At 43.2% G+C, this 24293-nt stretch overlaps 1 protein-coding gene across 1 annotated transcript; it reads right to left on the bottom strand.

Moving 5' to 3' along the window:
* Positions 1-2037: 2037 nt before the first annotated feature.
* On the bottom strand, positions 2038-19795 carry Trim16 (tripartite motif containing 16). The gene is made up of 6 exons (XM_003466207.5): positions 19073-19795; positions 12133-12228; positions 8106-8339; positions 6082-6247; positions 5562-5654; positions 2038-3114 (listed from the first exon to the last, which is right to left on the bottom strand). Exons 1-6 carry the CDS (start codon positions 19559-19561, stop codon positions 2531-2533), a joined length of 1662 nt encoding a protein of 553 aa, XP_003466255.1. The 5' UTR covers positions 19562-19795; the 3' UTR covers positions 2038-2530.
* Positions 19796-24293: the final 4498 nt, after the last annotated feature.

Below are 24293 nucleotides of genomic sequence, written 5' to 3' on the forward strand. Positions count from 1 at the left end.
ATGAATAGCCTGTATATAACCAATCTCAGAAAATATTGACCAAGTGCTTCAGGATTTTAAGTTTGGCCATACCCTAGTTAGTATATTTATCAACAAGGTTAGTACATAAGGAGAAAGGGTCATTGATTCTGCAGGTAGCATCAGGCTAAGAAGGAGAATCATCAATCTGAACCTCATCATCCCCTCAATGATGAGGGAATTAATGTAAAAAAAACTAAATCCTACACTGCATAAATCCTTAAATATAAATACAACAAAGTCACTAGAAACAAGTCAAATGATGCTAAAGTAATATACGTATATTACTTTACAAGAATACTTGTAATTCCAGTAATATACTGTTGAGACAGGATCACCAGACAAGCTGAACAGGGAGACATTTGCCTTCACACAGTTCACAAGAACAGACCCAGAAGTAATATTTCTGGTTAATCCCACCAGGGGCTTCAGGTTGTAGCCTCAGAAACCAGAGAGAGATTTTCATTTTCCTGAAGGCAGGGTAAACATTTATCATTAATCTTAAAGAGCTTATCTGTCAAGAAGAGAATGACATAATCATAAGAATTGAAGGAATAGGAACGAGGAAGAAAAGTAGAAAATCTTGTGCGAGTGTTGTGGAAATTTCATATCAAACCAAATGGAAAACGCTTTACATCTAGGAGTCGTAAGGCAATCATTTATTACATTGGTGGGCTGGTGGGACCAAGTCCAGATCACCAGCCCTGACTGAGAGTGAAACAGACATTTATACATTTTGTAAGCAGGAAGTACAAACGCTGATAGCAAGTTATCATAGAATTGGTTACATGAACCAAGTTGTATGTTGTCAGGCAGGTTTGTTCTGGGCAGGTTAATCAGAGGGGTTGTTTATTATAGCGTGGGAGAAAATAGGGAGGGAGCCAGGGCTGAGGGGGTGGTTGAATCTAAGCATGTCCTTGATTAGCTCATCTCAGTTGGACAGTCCTTGAAAATACAATGTTTATAGGTCAGGCAGCATAGATGGATGCAACTAATGAGTGAGGTTGGACTATCTCTAAACTGCACTCGATGTGATCAGTCAGGGTCAACCGAGTCTAGTAGGTCTAACTATATGGTGGGTTGGGTGAGCACATCTTGTCTTAACACAGTATCAGACTGTTGATTTTTAACTTTTCTGTGACATGAGAACAAGACTATGTGGGGAAAGAAAAGAGAGCTGTCTACAAATAACCTGAGGAACTGTCCTTGGAATGAGAAATTAGACCACTCCATGGGCCAAGGATTTAGCTCAGCAGCACAGCACCTGCCCTGGCAAGCACAAGGTCCTGAGTTTGATTCCTAGTACCAAAAGAAAAAAAAAAGGAAGGAAGGGAGAGAGAGAGAGAGAGAGAGAGAGAGAGAGAGAGAGAGAGAGAGGTGGAGGGGAGGGAAGGAGATGGGAAGGGGAGGGAAGGGAAGGGGAGAGAAGGGAAGGGAAGGGGAGGGAAGGGAAGGGAAGGGGAGAGAAGGGAAGGGGAGGAATTAATAATTAGATCAGTCCACAATGCCTGGGTGACTTAAGAAGTGAGACCCCTCTCCAGAAACCACAGGACTAAGGCTTAGACTCTGTTAAAGCATTTCTCCTAATCCTCACTGTTCAAAACTAGAATGAGTTGTACCATGAAGTGCAGTGTTTTTGCCAGTATGTGGCTAGATGGCTGAATCAGACATGGTACGTGCAAAAAGATGAGCAAATTCTAAGAAGTGGGTTTAAGACTTCAATTTCCCTACTATATAGAATACCCTGTAGTTTATTACCTTACACATAAGATTCATAATCTGACAAGGAAAGCAATAAATCCTAGTGTTCAAAAGTTCAGCCATGGCCCATTCGTACTTAAATCCTAATCGTATCTCTTACTTACTGAATAACTACAGAAACCCTGAGCAAGTTAGCTAACCACCTTGGACCAGTTTTCCCTTTCACAGCATGAGGATGATGTGAGTATCCAACTCATGAATTTGTCATGGTGATGGAGTTGATGGTGGAAGAAACACTCAGAAAACTGACAAAACAAAAACAGTAAAATTTTAAATTTATTGTTGTTTCTCTGCAGTCTGCTCATTAGAAATCTGAAGATTCCTCATTAGCAATACTGAGCAAAGTATGATATTCACCTGGGGAGGTAGGCGGGTATCATTAGGAAATGACCGGAGAGATTTTGGTGCCTTACAGTCGTTGCAAACATACAAAGAAATGCTGTATGCAGCAAAGAGACGCAGCTAGAGAATCTTCATCACTCATAGAGCCACATGAATTAAACACCAAGCTATCATGGGCAGATATTTCAAGGCACGGTGTTCTAGGAGGTTGATACAGGAAGCTCACAAGTTTGAGTCCAAGTTGTGCACTTAGAAACTTAGTGAGACACTGCTTCAAAAAAAATTTTTTAAAGGTGGAATGTAGCTCAGTACAAATCCTCCTTGGTTGAATAACCAACACTGAAAAAAATATATAAGCTGCTACCACATCACTGTGGTTAGCAAAAGCCTGCAAGATGGATCCTAGAACCTAGGGAGCAGTCTCTACTGAGGATGGCTCTGGCTTCTCGGGTTCCTCTCCCAGATCCACAATCCGGATGGTGCTTTCCTTCTTGGAAAGCCAGAAAGCAGCATAAACCGGTTCTGAAAACTTACAGTCGAACTTGTGAACCAGAGTCATGGCTTCGTATTCTACACCATAGAAGGCAAGAGTCCCTCCTGGGAAGTTGACATAGATGCCAAGCCTCTGGAAAGGACCAGCCTTGAGCGGGGTCTCTGTGTCGCTGTGCCAGGCTGTGTAGTCCTTCCCGTTCCAACAGAGGCTCCAGGAGAAGTTGTTTCCCGAAATACAACTATTGCGTTCCTCTCCTTTTCGGTCGATGCCTTTGCAGGTCAGGCCAACATAGGTGCCTGCCCCAGAGATCTCCACCTCAAAATAGTACCTGTGAAGGTACAGGCTCTGCTGGGACAGCACTTGGCGCCAGTGTACAAACCTGCTCGGGTGGTCTGGGTAGGGATGCTCCCAAGGGGTGGTGTTGGTGACCTTGCGATCATCCTCCTGCAGCCGTAGATACTTGTGTGCTGTGTCTGGGTCAAATGTGATGTCACATGCATCTGGGGAAATATGGAAGACAGGAGAATAGTTCAGGACCTGATGACATACTCATACAGAAAGCTTTAGATCCAGCTGGACTCCAAAACATGTATGACAAAACACCCGTGTCCCCATTCTCTGTCCTCCCCAACTGCACTTCTCCTAGGAACACAGGTGGACGGAGACCAGAAAATGAGGAGAACACAAGTCATCCTACTTCCTGCCAGCATGGAGCTTCCTTGGCATTGACTACATTATTACCAAGCAAAGTCATCAAAAATAAATTCATCTATTCATTCAACAAATATAAATAGAAAGCCAGGCACTATTCTACTGAGTATTAGTAAGAAATGGGATATGGGTGCTCATATGCCTACGTTTAAGACATTCATTCTTCCCTAAAAACATTTGACCCATAAATGTTTATTTGTTATGGTGAACCCATAAACATTCCTCCAACCAAACTCTCTTCTCGGTCCCAGAAAATGATAGCACCTTTATGCTCACCATTGGTCAAGTCAAACTCAAAGTAATTATTGACATTTTTCCCCCAACCTAACCTCTATCTCTCCCCAAACACAGTAGGCAGAAAGTAGTGGTAGCTTCGACCACTACTCCACGGCCCCTGTCTCAGCTCCCATCTAAGCCAAAACTAAATCTCACCTCGGCTAACAACAGGCCTTAGTAGTTGCCCATGGTAACAAGAATTCAAAAGAAAACACTAGGAATGTTATTATTCATAATAATACTCAAAAGAGAAGAGTTGTGATGTATAAAAATACTTTTACTGCAAAATAATATCAATTATAGAAAGCTACATTTCATATTTAATGTTAACAATAAAGGGTTTGGGGTTCTTATATGAATTATGTCTGTCTATAAAACATAAATAGGCTTTCTTTTTCAGGAAGCAGGAAAGAATAAAGGAAATTGTATAGAAGCCAAAAGATCTTAGGACAAAAATAGGAACAGGCGCAAGAGTTTTCACCAGCATCTGAGATCACACAAACTCTCACTGTCTCTCTCTCTGTCTCTGTCTCTCTCTGTCTCACTCTCCATCTTTCTGTCTCTCACTGTCTCTCTCTGTCTCTGTCTCTGTCTCTCTGAACAGAACTCTGTTTTTCTGTCTCTATCTCTGTCTGTCTCTCTCTCTCTCTCTCACACACACACACACACATACAGAAAAGCCAGGCAAAGTTTGGATTCCCAGGACCCTTTGCCAGGAGATTAAAAACTCATGGACTTGTTGACTATCACAAAGTACTTTTAAATTTTAATTTTTCATTAACAAAAATTGTATATATTTATGATGTACAACATCATGTCTTAAAATATGTATATATTGTGAAATTGCTAAATTACACACATCACTCAAATATGCCATATGTATATCTTTTTTTGTGATGAGAACATTTAAAACCTACTCCTCGTCAATTTTCAAATATTTAATGTCTTGCTGTTAACTATAGCTATCATGTTGTAAGAAAGATCTCTTGAATTTGTCCTATTATGGAATACAGATTAGAAATACAGTAGTTTTTACAATGGTAACAGATAGCATTCAGAGGCTGAGGCAGAAGGATCACAGATTCAAGTCCCTTCTAGGCAAACTTAGCGAGACCCTGTCTTCAAAAAAAAAAAAAGGCTCGTAATATATAGATGTAGCTCAGTGATAAGGCCCTGGGTTCAATCCCTGGTATGGGCGGGGGGGAGCTAGCTGACAGCCCTGCTCAATATCACACAATGAATCTGATCAAGCCAGTCCATTTTAGTAACTAGCCAGGACTCTTCAAAATGCCAGGGTCATAAAAGGCAAAGAAAGACTGAGGAACTGGCTCAGACTGGCAAAGACTAAGGAAAAATGGAAACACAAATACTCCTGGATTGGATTTGGGGCCAGAAAGATTGACCTTGAGCTAGGCAAAGTGGTGCACACCTGTAATTCCAGTTACTTAGGAGGCTGAGGCAGGAGGATAACAGGTTCAAAGACCAGCCTGGGTAACTAAGTGACACTCTGTTGAAATAAAAAGATCTGAGGATGTAGCTCAGTAGGAAAGCCCTTTGCCTAACATGCACAAGGCCCTAGTCTCAATCCCCAGCATCACAAAATACATAGGGGGGAGAACACAGACAGAATAATTGATAAAACCTAAATAAATTCTATAGAGTAGCTAATAGTATGGCAGTGTATTCACTTCCTGGCTTTGATCACTGTACTGCGGCTGTATAAGGTGTTAACATTTGGAGAAGCTGAGAGAAAAATACAGAGAAATTCTTTGTCTAGCTTTTTCAATTACTTCAGAGTGAAATTCATTTAAGTAAATTTTAAAAAGCGTATCATTTAGAGATAGACAAATAGTTGCAAGACTTTGAAGCCTCTTAGAGAAACAGTGGTTCTTGCTTCATTCTGCAAAGCATTATACACCGACACCAGCAAGAGGGGAAGGGGAATCTGTACGCAACTTACATTGGAGAAACTCTTTCCTGGTTCTGGGCTCAGGCTTTGAGGCTCGGTACTTGGGCTGGACGATGGCAGACACTTGCGTTCTGATGTCATACTCTAGAAAATCAGAGTTGTGAATGCACACCTGTCCAAGCAGTCAGGGGAATCTGAGAAGCAGGACATCTTGGCTACCCTTCCCTGGGCCTCTTTGAGTAGAAGGGACTGGCACTTAGACCATGGAACACAGTCAATGGATGAAATCTACTAAAAAAAGATGCTAGACTGACTTGGATTCTACTTCAAATACAGGCATCAGTAACCTGACAAGATACGCAGCTGCATTGTGTGATCAACTTACCTTATTCACATCTCAGTTACAAAATAAAATCAAGAGTCTCTTGGTTACCTAATCTAACCAAAGAATGGCTTTGAAAATGAGACAGTTCCCTGATCTGCACTCCCCTCCCCATCTTTTTCCTGTTTTCCCAGAAAACCGCTCCTAGAGACACAGCCACCACAGCTCATGACCCAGAAAGCCGCTCACCTTCATTGGAAAAATCCTGCAGGTTTTTCTTATAGTTCTCCAGCAACTGGATCAAGTGTCCAGTAGAGTCTGTGATGACCTTGCGGATACCGGAGAGTTTATCCTTCAGCCCTATGTAAACGCTAGGGAAGGCAGTGTCTTCGCTGTTCTTAAACTTACAGTATTCCTGCAGAGAACAAATGGCAGAACTCATCATGGGCTCAGTATTTCTTAAACTGGGCCTCCTGTTCTTATTAGGTCACTTCTTGCATCTGAAAAACAGGATGATGATAACATACGCATCACCAAAAAAGGTATATGGCGGGTGTTTGCTCAGAGTCTACCAACATAAAAAGCACTTTGTTGTGCTGTTGGATGTCTTAAAAGAAATTAATCTTAAAAAAAAAAAAAAAGCAAATGAGAACATGGGTTTTTAAAAATCACAAGGTATTAGATGCCCATAAACAGTTCAAATACACATTCCAGGCTTAGGGGCCAAAGAATAAAATCGTTCTAGCCGTGGCAGGCAATGCAAGAGCCAGTGGCAGTATTTTGAAGATTCCCAAGTTAACTCTCAGACAAGAAGGCTGCCTGTTTCATTTGACTCCATCAGACACATGCTTTTCTGCAATTCCTGTATTGCACCTCCAAGTTTGAAAAGTATTTTCACATAGATAATCACATCAAGTCACTTAACATCCAAAACAATGTGGGGATCAGGAAAGACTATTTTCAGAAATAACACATTATCAAGACTCAGATGTAAATGAAGCATCAAAGAGCAGATCAGATAGAGTAGAAAATTTAAGTGATGAAAATGCTCAGACCAAATGCTTATATTCATTAAAAAAAGAAAAATTCCAAACTAGAGAATTGCTAGAAAGATAAACATATTAATATTATAAATACATTTGGTACCATACATTATGAAGCAGCATTTTAAATAAACAGAGGAAAAGATAAATGCTTCTATTGTGATTGGTTTGTAATCTGGAGGAATAATCCCCCACCTCAGCCAGATGGATTTTTTACTCTTTAGGTCAGAGATCTTGGGAACAACTCAAGCCACAGAAGCCAAATTTTTATCCATAGCCTTTGTATCTTTTATTTCAAAGCAAAGGAACAGAGACTGTCCATATTTTTGTCTGTCCGTCTTTGTACATCTCTTTAATTCGCTAAAATGTATTTTTTCCATATTTTTCTCAAAATAAAAAGTTTGTTCCAACTGGAAAGGAATTTTTTTCAAAATTACAAGCAAGAAAAATTATTTATGTTTCAGAATATTGGAACTGGAGAAAGCCCGGCCAGTTCCTCCGACCTACTGCTTTGATAAGTGAGGAGTTTGAGTTTAAGTGATTAAAAAACAAACAAACAGCTATTTAGTGACAGATTCGGGATGACGTAATTCACCTCAACCCTCACCCTAGTGTCCTTCCCAGCGAGATCACATTCTTTGGATCTGGCCCTGCTGGCTTGTCCTTTAATGCGAATAACATCCTGTACTGGGTATTGTGTTCCCTCTGCAGAGCCCGCCTCATAGATCTGCCTGCCTGAAAAGTGGCTGATTCCCACTCTCATCCCAGCCAGGCACCCTGACATGGCTCCAGACTCCTGGAGTACTCTTCCGCACTCACCACTCCCTTATCTAAAATCTTGTCAAGCGCCTGCCTGGCCCTGCTAACCTCATTTCCCATTGTTATGAGCCCAGCATTCCACAATCTATTCTTAGGAAATGCCTTGGATCCCCAAGCCAGCTGCTACCTCTGTGCCTTTGCACATGATATTCCATTAGTCTGACACATACAATATCTTAAGCCTAACACACCTTCCAGGACCTCCCTGGCTTTTGAGCAGCACTTCTCCCTGTCCTGTTTGTTCTCCTGCACTCTGCTGAGTCAAGACCTGCTTCTGTCTGTTCCCACAGCTCCTGTGCACCCTATCGGGAAGGGTAACCCCATTTGTAGTTATATCTCAGGTCTGGAGGAACAAAGTGCTCCACAGTGCAGTGCACGGATCCTTCCTCCTACTGCACCCCACTTCTGTACCTCCAGGAAGAGAACGGTGTTGCTGATGGCTCCCAACCTCTCCAGCTCCTGCCTGCTTTTCTCCATCTCTGCACTCCTGTACTCCAGGTGGGTCTTGATGCCATTGGCCTGGCTCAGAGCAGCTTGTTCCTTTTCCTCCAGGAAGAGCATCACGTCAGCCTGGGCCTTCCTCACAGCAGCCAGGAGTTCCCCGAACTGCTCCTCAGCTGCCACCTTTACCTCCGACACTGACACCTGAGGGTTGAAGGTGGGGTGGGATGGGACGCAGACAAGAATCCGTTAGAGGCCTCTGATTTTATCTAAGCCCAATACACAGAGTCATGAACTTGAAAAGCCTATAAATTAAAGATTAAAAGATCTACTGTAAAGGGAAGCTTTCATTCTCACGTAAACCGTGGGTTCCTGGCGAAAGGTCTTCCTGTCCCAGATACAAGTCCTTTACTAACTAGGAACTTAGTTTGCTTAGTTTCTTCACCCATTTGAGAGAATTATTATATAACTTCTAAGATTCCTTCCAGTTTTGATGGTCTGGGGCTATTAATCAAGGTCCTGAAATTAGTTTTCTCACCAGGGCGATGCCTGTATCTAGTACACGTGGAGTTACATTGCAATAAATAAATTTTTATGCACGTGATAGTAAAAATGGGCTTTCACAGCATTTTATTACACTCAGTTAAGATTACTCAATCAACCTGAGCAAAAAGTGCATCTAAGATTCTAGTGTCTCCACAAGGCACAAAGCTCCTGTAAAATCTTCAGGGTGTGTGTAGACAACACCGCACCCGCGCAAGTGCAGAAAAAATGCAACAAACTATCAAAAAAAACCAGTAAGAAGGATTTGCAGGATGCCACTTGTGCATGTGGAACTTTTTCAGATGCCGAATATCCTTTATGAATGCCTTCAAGCAACATGACATCTGCAACATCAATCCAAGGTCTAAATGATTTCTTCTTCTCTTTGTTGTTTTGTTTTTTGTTTTGTTGTGAGGTTGGGAGTGGTTTAAAAAAGGGTCTCATTATGTAGTTCAGGCTGGCCTTGAACTCACTACACACCCCAGGATGGCCTCAAACTCATGGCAATCCTCCTGCTTCAGCCTCTCAAGTAATGGGATTACCGGCGTGCAACCCCATGCCTGTCTTGTTTGGTGGTTTCTAAGCATGCAGGCAGTTCCCTCTGATAGCGCCCAGTTGCAGTTTACTCTACAAACATGAATTACCTTGTTCAGTTGAATATAAAGGTCTTGGGAACAGTTTCCTTTCCTCTCACTTCCTTTGCTCTGCCGCAAAGCCCAAAGTCCCCTCTCTGCCTGCTTTGGTCTCCCCCGTTGTGCCCACCTACTTTTAAGCCCTTCTGGGATCCTTTCCTTTGCTGTTTTCTGTTCCTTATAACAAAAGTGAGATCAGGTCTAGACAACAGGGTCCAAATGGAGCCTAGACAACAGATATCCTTGCAGCAGGCAGAGACTACAGATACCTATCTCTTCTCTGGGATCCAGGGACAGTAAGACCAGGTCCAAAAAAGAGTCTCATAAGGGAAGGACTCGGAAAGGAAAGTGATGGGAAGTTCAGCTGGGCTTTCGGCCCTTAGAGGCTTGTGGGAAGAACCTTGGAGCTCATCCCACTAAACTAACTCCTTGCTGGGATCAGAGAAGGGACAGGGCTTGGCCCCTTGATCACTGTGGGCACCAAATGAATGGTACACTTGATATCTCTAATGAACTAAATGTACTGTTCCGGCTGCTACTGAGGAGCTGATGGGAAGAAAAAGACACCAGTCCTCCCTAGCAATAACAGAACAGGTTGTTTATATAGATGTTGTCTTCTTCTCTTTACAAACACTGAATTATGAGATAATTAACTTAACTGGACTTAAATCTAATTGTCAAATTAGATTTTCATATTGTAACTATGAGAGAAAAGATGCAGATGGATACCATAGAAGAGATGTCAGTTTTGCTTATTATCTTTGGTGGGAATAGTTATTGGTGTCGTATCTAAGCTCCTTTTACATAACACATTCTAGCTCTCAGGCTCCCTCATCCTTCCTGGCCCATCAGAGTCCAGGTTCCAGGTTCCATGAGGCACAGGGCCCGTGGGGCTCCATGGCCTACCCACTCCTGATCACCGCCACAAAGCAGGAGCAGAACAAGATGGGAACCAGCATGAGGGAGTCTTGGGAAAGGACCAGAAGCCATTTATACTCTATAATTTCAACACGTAGGTCCCTCAGTCAAGCATGACACTATGAGCTAAGAGTCACGAGTTGGAAGATAAAATTCAAGTCCCAAATCTCTCCCCATCTTAACTGAGGCCATCAGGGGACAATGGCCTCTAATGATGTTGGTCGCTTGACTCCTCCTTGACTCTTTCCTAAGCCTTCCCATTGAGAAATACTTCTCTCCTACCCACAAGGTGGAATGGCTGAGGGTATTATTTATTGCTCAATGATTACAAGTAATACTAGAGGAAAGGGAGCCACAAAGTTATCAAAGTAGTCAATAGTTAATTGTTTAAATATATAAGGAGGGCACACATTCCTGTCAATATACTGAGTCATTCTTAGGTCAAGGGAGCAATATTCCAAGGTTTTTGTTCAGTCAATTTAGGGAGACCAAGACAAGTTTTATCATCTCTGTGTCTTCCTATCCTCTGTCATGATGCTACTGTGACAGCTACATCCTCGGGTCCCCCTGTCATTATGAGTAGGAATCAAAGTGCCTGAATTAAACAGCCAGAAAAAGATACGATGCTCAGTGTGATTCTCTAGGTCACACAAAATGTAGAAATCAAAAATCTGAAGGTTTATAAAGCTTTAAAGATACAATTATTTTTCTTCTTTTAATAAGATATTTTAGGTAGGAAATAGTTTTCAGCCTAGTTAGTTATAAGCATAGGAGTAGAAATTAAGTTGAAGCGGATATATGTATTGGATGGATGAATGGATGGATAGATGGATGGATGGATAGATATGTGTGCGTATGTGTCTGTGTGTCCGTGTGAGCCCATTTGTGTTTGTGTGGACATATGAGGGGACACAAGGGCAAATAGATGGACAGATGAGTAGTGAGTGGTGGATGGATGGAGATATGGGTTAATGGATAGGCAGATGGCTGGATGGATGAATGGCCAATGGATAGACAAGTGGAAAAGTAGATGGGCATGTGTGTGTCGGGGTGGACAGCTGGATTCAGTACGGACAAAATGGAGGGTGACTGGGTGGGTAGATGGAATCACCACCTTAGGTACTGACAGTGAATATTTCCCTACTGCTAACTTCCTGCCACAGGGCAGGTGTTTGGCATTCTCTTGGGTTGCAGCCAATGAAAGGTGTTTGTAGAGCTTTGCTTTGGTCTGTTTAGAGTCTGTTTGGAAAGTGCTTACAAACCAGAGACACTAAAGCTAATATAGCTTATCAAGTACTATCCACTAATTCATGAGTTCCAAACTCATTCTGACACACAATATAGAACCAAGTGATAGAAGGAGCCATGATACAGTAATTTGTCTGACTCCATACCACACACACACACACACACACACACTTTTTCTCCTGATTAAGAAAACATAAAAAGCTGGGCATTATGGTGCATGCCTGTAATCCCAGTGCTCAGGAAGCTTATGAAGGAGGATTGCCAGGAGTTTGAGGCTGACCTGTGCTACATAGTTAGTTGAAGGCCACCTTGAGCTACCTAGGGAGACTCTGTCTCAGAAAAAGGGGGAGGAGGAAGCACATACATTCTTATGTGGAAATAAAAATGCTGTTAATCTTGGATTAGTTTGGGCTCTACTGTTTACTACTAAAGAGTAAATCACCAGTTTTAAAACTCAAACCAATTTCATAACAAATCTAGACAGAAAGGTGAAACTATCTCATAATGTACCCAACTGTACCCACAACTGTCACTTGTTAGATATCCCACTGTAGCTGTAACCCACATTCAGTAATCCCAAAGGGGTGTGGCCAGCCCAGCAGCAGCAGCAGCAGCAGCTGGGCGGCAGTCTGGCAGGTGACCCGGACCAGTCTTACCAAAACAGATTTATGGTTGGTTTGGAGCCTTGCAATGGCATTTTCATTCAGTTTGAGTTTCTGCTCGAGGTCCAGTCGTATGCACTGAAGTTCAGCCTAGGAAGCAGAAAGGAAAAAAATTAGGAGATAGCCCAGGGCACAGAGACGGTCACAAGAGCAATGGCACGCTCCACCCTTGAGATCCGTGTCCTCCTTCCCTGAAGAATTTGATATGTAATACTGACCTCAAAAGCCACCCCAGAGGTGCAAAGTTTTGGGTGTACGCTAGCACCCTCTAGGGAGTGACCTCAGCATGAATCAGCTAAAATACACTGAGCACTTAGTGACTCTTGCTTTCAATATTTATATGGACTCTACCCACATAAGGGCAAAAATGCTTCTTTTTTGCAGATGGAAAAAAAAACTGAGTCATTTTTCAAGGATGACAGCTCATCAAGCAGAATTGAACCTACACTTGCTGACCCAGAATATCCTAATGAGTGTGGCTCAGAGCCAATCAGGTGGGAGCCCCAAATTTTTACTTAGCAGGTAAAATTTCAGATAAATTTATATAGAAAAAAACTTATTTTTCTTACTCACATTCAACATAGAACATTTTATAACTAACATATGTTAGCTTCCCACCTCTCCACCACCCCCACCCCCCACCTGCAATAGCAAAAAGCTGTCTGACATCAGTTGGGTGTCCTAGAGTTCAACTCAGTTCTAATATTATCTACCAAGGGCTAGTGTGAGATTCACAAGTTAAAGATTCAGCCCACAAGACTGCACTCACCTTCAACACTTGATGCCAACTCAAAGTCTAGGTAATCACTGGGACCCTTTACCAACTGTTATCTGTTATCTTGTGCTGCCCGCTTGACCTAATTACACTTCTACCCTACTCTAATCTCATTTGTCTTTGAGGGTATAAAATCCTTGAAAACCAGAAGTCCCTCCTTTGGTGGGTTGGCCAAAACTGTTTAGATCTAAGACAATTGCCAGAGTGACCACCAGACAACCTCTAAGTTCATTAGAATCCAGTTTGCACATGGGTAAATGACTCATGCAAAGAGTAAACCAGTGCCAGGACAGTTGACGGGTGCCATGAGAGTGACCGCCCCAAAAAACTATGAGAACAGCAGAGAGGCAGCACCTGAATTCGGAGAAAAATCTCTGCCCATTTCCACAACAGATGTGAATGTTTCTCCCCTTTTTAGCCTTATTTCCCCTTATTTCTTTTAACTTATATCTATAATCTCCTCACCCCCAACCAGACGGAAAGTTGATTTCCAAGTTTCCAATCTCTCATTTGTTTACTTATTCTATTTCTGGCCAGGAATCAAAGTGTTCTTCGCTGTTCAAATGAAGTGCAGTCTCGTTACTTGTTCCATAATTCCAAAAGGAAAAAAGGACTCAGTTTGGGGTTAGAAATTGGTAACATAACCAGTTATAAATTCAAGATTGCCGGCACCCTCTCCTCATCTTACTTCATAGCTTAATATCTTTAAATGTCCATTTGTTTCCCTCGGAAATGAAGACAAATAGTGCCTACTTCCAAAAGACACAGATAATGAGTTAAATGAAATAATGCATGTTACCAGGAACTTTGGTTAGTTCCATGCGTGTTGTAAGCCCACCACAAATGTCAGTGATTGTCCTTGATGTCATCCTTATCATTATTACACACACATTATTATTCTTTTCATTTATACACAGTACATGCTTCTAAAAGTAGGCAGAGCCAACTCCCCCCACTCCCCAACCAAGCCCTCTCTTCCACCCCAGCCAAAACCAGTCCCTGCCAGAACCCTGGGTTTGCCTACCCTGACCCCTTCTGCCAAGGCCGCCTGGTTGCAAACCTGAGTCTGCCAACATCAAAGGCCTGTCACTTCCCTGCTTCTACAAGGGCAGGAGGTAACAGAAATAATAGTAATAATAGGTACAGAAAATAAATAGCCTCTGTGTGCATTTAAAACTGAGTCATATGCTCCAGCAGAGATCAAAGGCATACATCACCTGGCTATCCTTCCATGGAAAAGCCTGAAACCTCTCCCGCCCACGCTCCAGTGAGGGGCAGTCACCTCATAAGGACACTCTGAAGAAGGCAGATCACCTTTTATCAGGCTCCACATCACTGATGTGGGGCTGAAGGAGCCCCAGTGACACCTCTTCCCTGCCACATGAAATCTGATGCTAAGGGGTGTAGGGCAAAAAGTGGGGAGAAGGAGGGAATGAGAGTTGTCTAGTTTATTCAAGAATAATCTAGAATTCTACACTGTACAATGGACCAATCTGGGGGGATTGAGGAGAACATGAATTACTCATCTGAGGGTGTTGGAAGCCACAGCAGAACACCTTAGCCACAGGCATAAGTAAAGTGGCCCTGAGACATCACTGACAGGAGAATGAATCAAAGCTGTCATCCCTGGCCAGCCTCCAGAGTGATACCCAGAGTACCCAGCAAGGGGGCTTCTCTCCTCTGTCTGTGAACTACCATAAAAGGAGAAAAGGATTTCTGCACACAGCATGAGCATTTCTCTGAGTGAATCACCCTAAGGGAAGGCACTCCCAATCAGTACAAAAGGTGGAGGCACTCTGGAATCTTGTATCTCCAGCTTTTCCTGTTACTAGAAAATGATGGGTTGTCTCAGACCCTGGTTTCAAAATTTCCCAAGAAATGTGCCCTGCACACACCCAAGGCCAGGGCGGGCTCTGCCCAAGAGCAAGCCAGGGATGCCTGTGAACGCACACTGCTTTCTAGCAACTAAGTGTACAACTGCTTCAGTAAGATAGTGATAAATGTTGTGCAAAAGGCACAGTATTGAAAAAAAGAAAAAAGGCACAGTATTTTGAATCTGTCCAGCTGTGTGATCTTGTCAGATCATTTAGCTTCTCCTCCGGTGCAGGGCCACATTAATACATTGACAGAATCCTTCCTTTGTCTGTCAACAGTGCAAAAGTCTCACCCAAATCATATTATCCAGGAGTGGTTTAGAGATGCAGGATAAAACCAGCAGAGGAAATAAGAAGAGTCCAGATAGTGTCAATTCTCTTCTATTTCTGGCCGCTCCTGTTGAGCGGGCTGGACGTTCTGCCTTTGGTGTCACCTGGATGCTGACTCCATTCCTCTATCAGTTACTTATGACCTACTGCCAGCCAGCCCAAAGGCGGAACTCACTGCTCTTAGAAGACTTACAGCCTTGGCGACTGTTCACCCAAAAAAACTACATATTACTGAACCCAGAAGATTCCTTTGAAGTTGTGGAAGAAACCTTTGCTCCAAGTGGCGACATAATATCACCCCTATTGGCTGCCAGCAAAGACTGCAAACAATGCTCGTTAATAGATGTCCAGAAAAGCAAACTTTTAGCTCTCAGATGCTTCCTTCTTGCTCTACAAGGAGACTGTGCTGCAGTAATCATCCAGCCCTGCCCTTTCTGTAACCAATGCTAAGAATGAAAATAGTGGCCTGGCACTAGCGGTTCCCAAAGACAAGGTTCAGCTCAGGTCTTTCTTCTTCCAAGAACCCTGTCCTGCTCTCACTCAAGTTCTCCATGGAGCCACAGTGTGTGCCTTGGCTTCCCGATTAGAGCCCAAGCTCCAGGAGGTCAGATAGTATAGCCCAGCACTTAGCTCACTCCATATGGATGTACTCCATAATATGTCAGAAGCCTGGGAACATAAAGGAACCCATACACACACACACACACACACACACACACACAGCTTGAGATTCAGAGAACATGACAGAACTTATCAGGCTGCAGCCAAAACCCACTCTCTTAAGACCAAGGGGGTCTCAGGAAGCTGATCTAGAGCAAAGCTAAGTGCTGAGGTCCCTGTTAGGAACATTCGGCTGGCTGAGAAGTTCAGTAGAGAGAATGAATAATCACAAAACACACACTTCTCAAAGCCCCAGTCTTTGCTCACTGGACCAGCTGGTGGGAACCTCGGGAGCTTCAAAAAGGGTTCCCTTGGTTAACTGGAAAACATTATTCTATGAACCTGCCTGCAGCAAGGCTATCCCAATATTAAAGGGCTAGCAGACATAGAAGGAATTGAGAGTTTTAAAAAGGTAGGAAATTAAGAGAGAGACCAGAAAATGAAAAGCTGCTCCACACACAATGACATCAAGAGTCCAGGTCCCTGCCTATCTTACAAGCTATATACTTGTGTCCTTTTGTGTGTCAATCCAGGATTTCTGTATACAACATACTACCCCAACTTATGCTAAACTATCAAAATTAAAAGCCATGTTCCTATGCCATGGTGATTGTCTGACAGACAGCACAAGCACCTGTAGAGTCAGTAACAAATTAACTGTTCTATGTCCTTCCAACTGACCCTGACACTTGCAATTTCTTGTATACAACATGCCTGCCTGAGTTATTAACTCTCACCACCTCCACAATGACCTTCAACAGGCAACTGCAGGAGGCTTGAGCTAGTTGTAAGTGATACAAGTCTTCCGGAGACTTAGTCAGATCCTATAATCCTTTCAAAACAATCCTGGGGGAGCAGGTCACTTCATCAAGATACTGTGTCTTCTGGGCTGGGTGTCTGGATTCCTTGTAAGAAACATTTTGGCTCCTAGTAGTTGGTAGATCTGCTGAGTGTGTGGCTGTGCTTCCAGAGCACACTTAGCTTAAAATAAGGCCAATGGGCTAGAAGGAAAAAATGATCTCTGAAGCAGCCCAGAAAGCAGAGGAGTCCGCACTATGGGCTGCAGCATCGCACCTGGGGCCATGATTGTTTTTCAGCACAAAAACTGCCCAAGAGTCCCTCACTCAGCTGTCCCTGTTTTGACTTGCACGGGTCTCTGCAGGGATGTCTGTGTTTGGAGCTCTACATGTGCCTTACACAGCTCCTTCTATTGAAGTCACAATCACCGTTAGTTTCTGTGTTATGTTAGGTGCCTACCGTTTGTCATTTTTATTTTATGTCTGTGCTTATGGCTTGTGTTTAAATGTTTCCGCAAAGCCTCATATGGTCACAGGTGGGGCTTTTTCAGAGTTGGCTGGATCTACATTGCATGACACTGGAAGTGATTTATGCTCCAATGTAGGATTAAGGGTATGAGTGCGACCTACTTTAAGTACCCTGGATAAGATATAAGGGGTCATCCTCTGCCTCTTTGGCTACCTTTTGCCGGCCTATCTTCCTTCTACAATGCCTGCCTGCCATGCCACCCTGCCTTGGACCCACCCAGTTATGGACCAAAACCTCTACAAACTGTGAGCTAAATAAACCTTTCCCTATTTAACTGTGGGTGTTGAGTATTTTGTCTCAGCAACAAGTGAAAAGTAACCAATCTGGCTGATGCCAGATAGAATATTTCAAAAATAAACTAGAAAGGATAGATAGTGTTAGCCACTGATGAGAAGAAAGGCACCCCGAGACCTGGGGTGGGTCTATTGAAATTTATTAAATCAGTTGGAGATTTTTAAAAACATCTTCATGTACCATTTTTCCATTTAAAAAAAATAAATTTCAGATATTTTACCTAAAGGGAAGAGTACTATAATATACTTTATTTCAATATCTTTAGTATATTTATGGTAGGATTTTTTGTGCAAAAACATTGTTTTAAAAGTAAAGTTATAATGTTCCCTTCAACTGGATGACTTTCTAGAAGTTTCCATGCCTTGCTCCATGATTTGGTCCATTGTATGAGCTTGGATAAAGGTGACAGAGATAATAAAAATCCTCATCTCATTATTATTGATGATTGAACAAAACATTTTGTTCATGGACATGCTTAATGAGGGCTATTTTCCCCAATTCTGTGGAACACTTACTTTCCATGTTTGCATTGTTGATCACCTCTGCTGACAGGACATCCCCTGACATGGGAAACACTGGAAACAGTTAACAACTGACTTCCTGGGCTGGAAATGGTGACTCACAGGCATCTAAAAACAAAGCTTTCCAGAACATCTCCCACCCATACTGGACAGAATCAGTGCTTAGGGATAAAAATATTGGATGTTCCCTAGGAACTCCATTTTTCCAGAAACTTCTTTCCCTCTTTCTAGAAACTTCTTTCCTTTCCAGAAACTTCTTTCCTTCCATCTAAGAGCATTTGCCAAGCAATTGCTGTCAACCTACCAGCCACATGCAACACAAAAAGGAAGCTGCTGAAATATGACTACAAGAAATGTGGGACAAAACTCACATGCAGTTCTCTACTGGAAAGAAAAGGTGCTCATGGGAAGTCAAAGTAGGACAAACAAAACATAAAATTTTAAATTACTTCCCCTCTTCTAAACTCTCAGCTTTAGGGCAAAGAAAAGCTTGCTTTTCCAGAAATCATTTTCTTATCTGATGGAAGTAAAATTGCAGGTTCTGAACTTGATATTTCTCAGTCTCTTCAGCTACCTCCACCTAGTAAAGAACTTTTATTTTCCTCTAAGTTAAGCCATGCTTGACATTATACCTGAACACAGGTTTCAAATTCTATGTTATCTTAGCATTTTCAAGCTCTTAGATTTCACACCAGCTATCCCTGTGGGGCCTCTGGGATAAAGGAAATTAAAGAAAAGGCCTTTTCTTCTCTGAATTTCTGCCAAGCTTTGCATTTCGTCATTTAATAGTGGATATACCACCCAGATTCCACCAGAGGGAAATATCCTACAACTTCTGCATTCCACATCCAAACATACATTTCCAAAAGTGATACGAGAAATAGCAGGAAAACTTGGAGGCAGGAGCAGAGAGACAGACAGAATCCCACAGCAACGGCAGAATCAAGATGAGACAGTGACCTATTTCAGTTTCTTAAGTCAATGTCAATAAATATTTATGCTGGGTGAATGGCCAGTGCAGGGGCTAACATCTTTACCTGTGCACTCAAAGCACAGACAGAATAGCAGAGTCAGGAGCTGTGGCGTGGCTGACCTCTCCCTGGGAGCACCATCTGCCACTGAACTCTCCCAGACAGACGGACCCAAGCACTCACCTCCTTGTGCCTTCGGGCTGCCTCCAGGGAGATAGCAGCGTGGCCCTTGTGCTTGTCCTGGGCACATTCCTGGCAGATACACTGCTGATCTGTGCAGCAAAAGGCAACCAGCGAGTTGTGGTGGTCAGGGCAGGTACGCAGGTCTCTGTCCTTCACCGGCTCGGTCAGCTGATGGCTGTGCAGTTTGCTGTTCTCCTGGTGCGGCCGAAGGTGCTCCTCACAGTAATTCACCATGCAGGTCAGACAGGATTTCACTGCTTTCACCTTGCTGCCCCCGAGGCAAAAGTCACACAAGATCTCCTCCTCCCCATCACCACCAGAAGCCCCAGGCTCAGCTGGGCCACCACCCTGTCCCTCTGTTGTCTCTTCCACAGGTCTACCCACAGCCTCTTCTTCTGCTGGGCTGGCTGAGTCTGGGCTAAGAGGGCCTAGAGAATGAAGAGTGTCCCCCAGCAATGGCCCTGGGGCCATTAGATCCAACTCAGCCATCTGGGACGCACTGCCACCCTAGCCGTCCTTCCTCTGTCCCTTGGCCCAAGATCTGTGCAGCCCAAGTCAGACCAGCGAACCACGCCCAGATGACTGCAGCTGCCCTGAGACTTTAACTGTTTCCTCTCTTGGGAAGGAAGCTCAGTTACTCCTGACTCTGCTCAGGGCTTGGATAGCAGCCAGCTGCTGTGACGGAGTGGTTGGATTACTCCGGCTCAGAACTATCACTCAGAAGTCTCCTCGCCAGCTCAGGCTCCTCCTCAGGCCCAGCCCTGCCCTGAAACTTCTATTCTTACGTGAATTATTCATCCCCCATTGGCTCTCCAGAAGACCATGTGTATCTGTGGCTGCTCCGGAATGAATTTAACATTCCTGAGCTCTGCTGTAAGCCTGTGTGGCTTTGTCTGTTCTCATAAGCTGAATTTTTCTGTTTACATTTTAAAAGAGATCTAAAGCAGAAGGACTTCCGCAATAGAACTGCCATTTATCTCTTCTCATCTAGACAGAAGCAACTAATAAAACCAAGAGGGAACAACCTCTCACTTATGCTGGACAGGTAGCTTGGTGGCAGGATACTCACTCACCTTGTGGAAGGTCCTGAGTTCAATCCCCACCACCACCTCAACAACAACAACAAAACCCTCTGGTTTCACTTGCTGTGAATTACTTAATGACAAAAATCACTAATTGTAGAGTTCACTCAATTGGGCGGTGTATGATGAGTCTTCTGCTAACTGCTATAAGTAATACTTCTAACAGGTTTTATGATAATAACAGCAGCCTGGATTAACTTTCAGGGAAGAGAAGTCCATTTTTGTTAAAATCATTAGCTCTTCACTGTGCAGGAATCCAAAGGATCTGTAGAGTCTGCATCCCATGAAGAGTCATACAATTGATTATGAAGGCACAGACCACTGATGACTTCCCCTCCAGTACCCTTTCTGTATACCTCACATTGCCCTGTTTCTTTATTCTATAACTATCCCAAACTATATCCTTAGGGGAGCAGATTTGAGACCTGAATCTCCCTCTCCATGCTCAGCCACCTTGCAAAGAAACCTTTTTTTGTAAAACTGGTTGTTTCAGGGGCTGGGGATTTTTTTTGTAAAACTGGTTGTTTCAGGGGCTGCGTGGTCGTGAGTTCAATCCCCAGTACCAATAAAAAAAAACAGTTGTTTCAGTAACTGGCAGTGGACAACATAGACCCATTTCAGTAACATTAGCAGGCTTCCATATCACTTTGTGTATTCCCAGAGACAGACTATTCGTGGATATTCTGTGGGGATCGGGTAGGTTAGGGAAGACTTTGTCACCTTTCACAGATGGACTCACTCAATCAGCCTACAGGCTACACATTCTGCCTTGTGGTCCCCAGACAGGAACATGTCCTAAGAAATAGCCTCACTGCCTGCATAATAAAATGTTTCTAGATATGGCATATTAATTTCTTCAGGCTGCCATAACACATTACTAGTGACTGGTTGGTTTTACCAACAGAAATTGATTTCCTCACAGTTCTGAAGACTGGAAGCTGATGAGAGTTGGTTTCTTTCGAGCCTCTTTCTTTGGTTTATAGGGAGCTTCTCCAGTGTCTTCACACAAGTTTCCCTCTGTCCATATCGATGTCCTAATTGCCTTTTCTTACAGAGACACCAGTGAGACTAGATTAGAATTCACCGTAATAATTTCATTTTACCTTACATGTTTAAACACACTCATATCCTGAAGTCCTGGTAGCTAGGCCATCAACATATTAACTGGAGGAAGGGGAAAGGAGGAAGAGACCACAATTCATCTCATTAAAATATGGCCAGGGATAAGATGGGAAGCTTCAAGTTCATTGGAAGGTGCTGCTGCCCAGGCCCATTGGATGGGGGTATGCAGTAGACTTAAAGTCTGCTCAAGAGGGAGAAAGAAATCCCAGGATTATCTCAGGGGATCAGGACTTCAGTGGGATGAAAAAGCCAAGGCGGAGATGGGAAGACTTGGTCCAACTAGCTTCAGAGGTTCAGGGTTAGGACAATTCTAAAATGCTATATACTCTATGGCTTTGTCTCTCTAAGGTGAGTGAATTCTGTAGGATTAAGCTAGATAAACTCAGGGAAATTTCTTGTCACTGATTAAAACAAGTCTACCACTCAGAGTTTGAGGTCATGGAAAACTTTAAAAATTCATCCCACATGAAACCTTTTTATTTTAAATCATGCATACCCACATCATGATTGCCTAGAATTAGGATTTTTTTTTCTTCTAGTAGTGAAGATTGAATCCAGAGCCTTAGCACTTAGCTACTTCTCCAGCCCTAAATTACTGAGCTCAAACTTGTGATCTTCCTGTCTCAGCCTTCCAGTAGTCTGGGATTATAGATGTGGGCCACCACAAACCAGCTGAAGCAGTTTATTTTAGCAATTTAAAATTGTCTCAATGTACTGGGCCTGGCTGTTCCCTTCTTCTACTGAAGGGAAGGGATTTCCGGGTATTTAATCTCATGGTTTGTACATCTCCAGCCAAAAGGGAAATGAGCAGGTTTACCTAGTCTAGACCATTCTTGGAGATTTCTCGAATGTTAATGGACAGGTTTGCTTCCCTTTAAACCCTTCTTCAGAATGACCTACTGGTAGCTGAACTGGCCTGCCCACATGCCGCAGGGCTTGGTCTTTGTGGAAAAAACAAAAAGGGAAGTTGACTTCCTTGTCCAGCTCACCCCACCACCTTGAGAGTAGATTAGAAAGTATCCAGTCTGCCTGTATTTCCATATGACTACTCACCATCTCTCAACCTTTCTCTCACCATATCATTTCCACCCTTTCTTCTCTTACAGATTATTTCCATGCGCCCCTTTTTCTGTGGTTAAACCTTTAGTGCGGTTTATGAGCAAGGCTCATAAAGCAAAGCCCACTGGAGGCCTAAGTGAACAGACAGTTCTTCACATTTCTCCATAATGACGGAAGAAATAGGAAATCTGAATTGTGGCCCTACTTGGCCCCATTTGTCCTGTCTTAACCTCAGTGATATTATCCGTGAAATGTGCATGGTGTCTTAAGTGAAATCTGGCCAACAGATTTCTGGGGATGTCAGAGTCATTTTTCTTTGACACTAGGACACAACACTTGATACCTGCAACTTGAAAGAAGTGAATTTTATTTTGGCTCGTGTTTTAGAAGCTTCAGTCCTTGCATTGTAGGCTCCAGGCAAAAGCAACATGGTGGACAGATCTGGACAGAAATAAACTGCTCACACATGGCAACCAGGAAGCAGAGAGGAAAGGGTAAAGCCAGACCTTTCTAGGCTACCCGAGTATGTCTCTTACAACTAGGTCTCATCTCCTAACAGCAAGTCAGCTATATCACTCTGCAATCCAGTTCTTATGGATTAAGAACTGGTGGTCAACTTAACACCAGCTGGATTACATCAGCATGGCACTGAGCGAAAATGCCCCACCTGAGGAAAGTTTCCAGCATAAATAGGCGGAGAAGGAGAAGGAGGATGTTAAGGCATTGAGGCGTTAATGTGTTGAGGCATAGTGGGATTGTGGGTTCTCCTACATGTTGCCGTTTGAGCCGTTAGGTTCTCTTGGAGAAGCTTTGGTCCTCACATTGAGCATTACTTCCTGGCTCCGGAGGGGAAGACGTGTGCCGCTTGGTCTCCAGGATGAACTTGTCATACTGGCTTCCTGGCATGCACCCGACTGTGCTTGTGTCAGAGGAGCTCGGGGCCTCTGTATTGCCGAGGATGGCTGTGGTGCCTTTTAGGATAGCCCTGGTCTTTATTGAGAGTGTGACTTCTCAGCTCCAGCATACAACCCTCATCCCACCAGCACAGCTCCTTCACCCTGCTGGCATGGACTTTCTGGTTTCTACAACTGACCTTTGGGCCTTTCTGACACTGATCCATAAAAGAGACTAGTGTGAGTCCTTCTTGTGGGCTCTGGATCTCCAGTTGGACTTGTGGGAGGCATTGTCATGAGCTCTGGGTTTTCATCTGGACTCATCTGGGACATTGCTGTGGGACTCAGGCCCTTGGTTAAATATTCTATGTCTTTGGTATTGTGGATAGATTTCCTGCATTTTCTTATGTTAACTCCCAGTGACCATTATAAAAGTAATATTATAACTCCATGTCCTGATTCTAATTGTTCTCTGTGTACAACCCCTGACTACAACTCCAGTCATTTCAAAAGCTCCACCTTTGAGCCCATGAGACTTTGGGGAAACATCTATGTCTAATGCATAACAGAGGAGTAGTGTTGAGGAAAGGTCTAAGTTTATGTCTAAGCTTACTAGAGAAAGCCATCATGTTTGAGCTATGATAGTCAGTGTGGGGGTAAGACAAAGGGTAGTGACCCAAGGAGGCCCAGTGCCAGCCCTCCAAGAATAAGAACTGACCACAATGTCTAAATCTCCATTGCCTATGGTATCCATTGCTGATTTCTTTATCATTATGCTGCGAAACCCAGTAATGCTTTCATTCTTTCTTTAGAGTGGTTTTAGTCTGTTTTGTATTATTTGATTTCAACATACATGAAGGTATGGACAGCTGTTTTGAAGAGAACAAGAGACATTAGGTTAGCCATTGTTGATTTTCCTATTGTCTGGTTTTTAATACCTTCGTTACTCTGTTATGATCAATTTAATACTATTTTGTTTCATATGAATTCATTGTGTGTGAAGATGTAGACAACTATTTAGAAGAAAACAAGAGACATTTTTAGCCACCAGTGATCTCCTGTTGT

Source organism: Cavia porcellus, unplaced genomic scaffold, assembly GCF_034190915.1.
Source record: "Cavia porcellus strain 051 isolate PalLab524CR breed Dunkin Hartley unplaced genomic scaffold, mCavPor4.1 scaffold_32, whole genome shotgun sequence".
Lineage (NCBI taxonomy): Eukaryota > Metazoa > Chordata > Mammalia > Rodentia > Caviidae > Cavia > Cavia porcellus.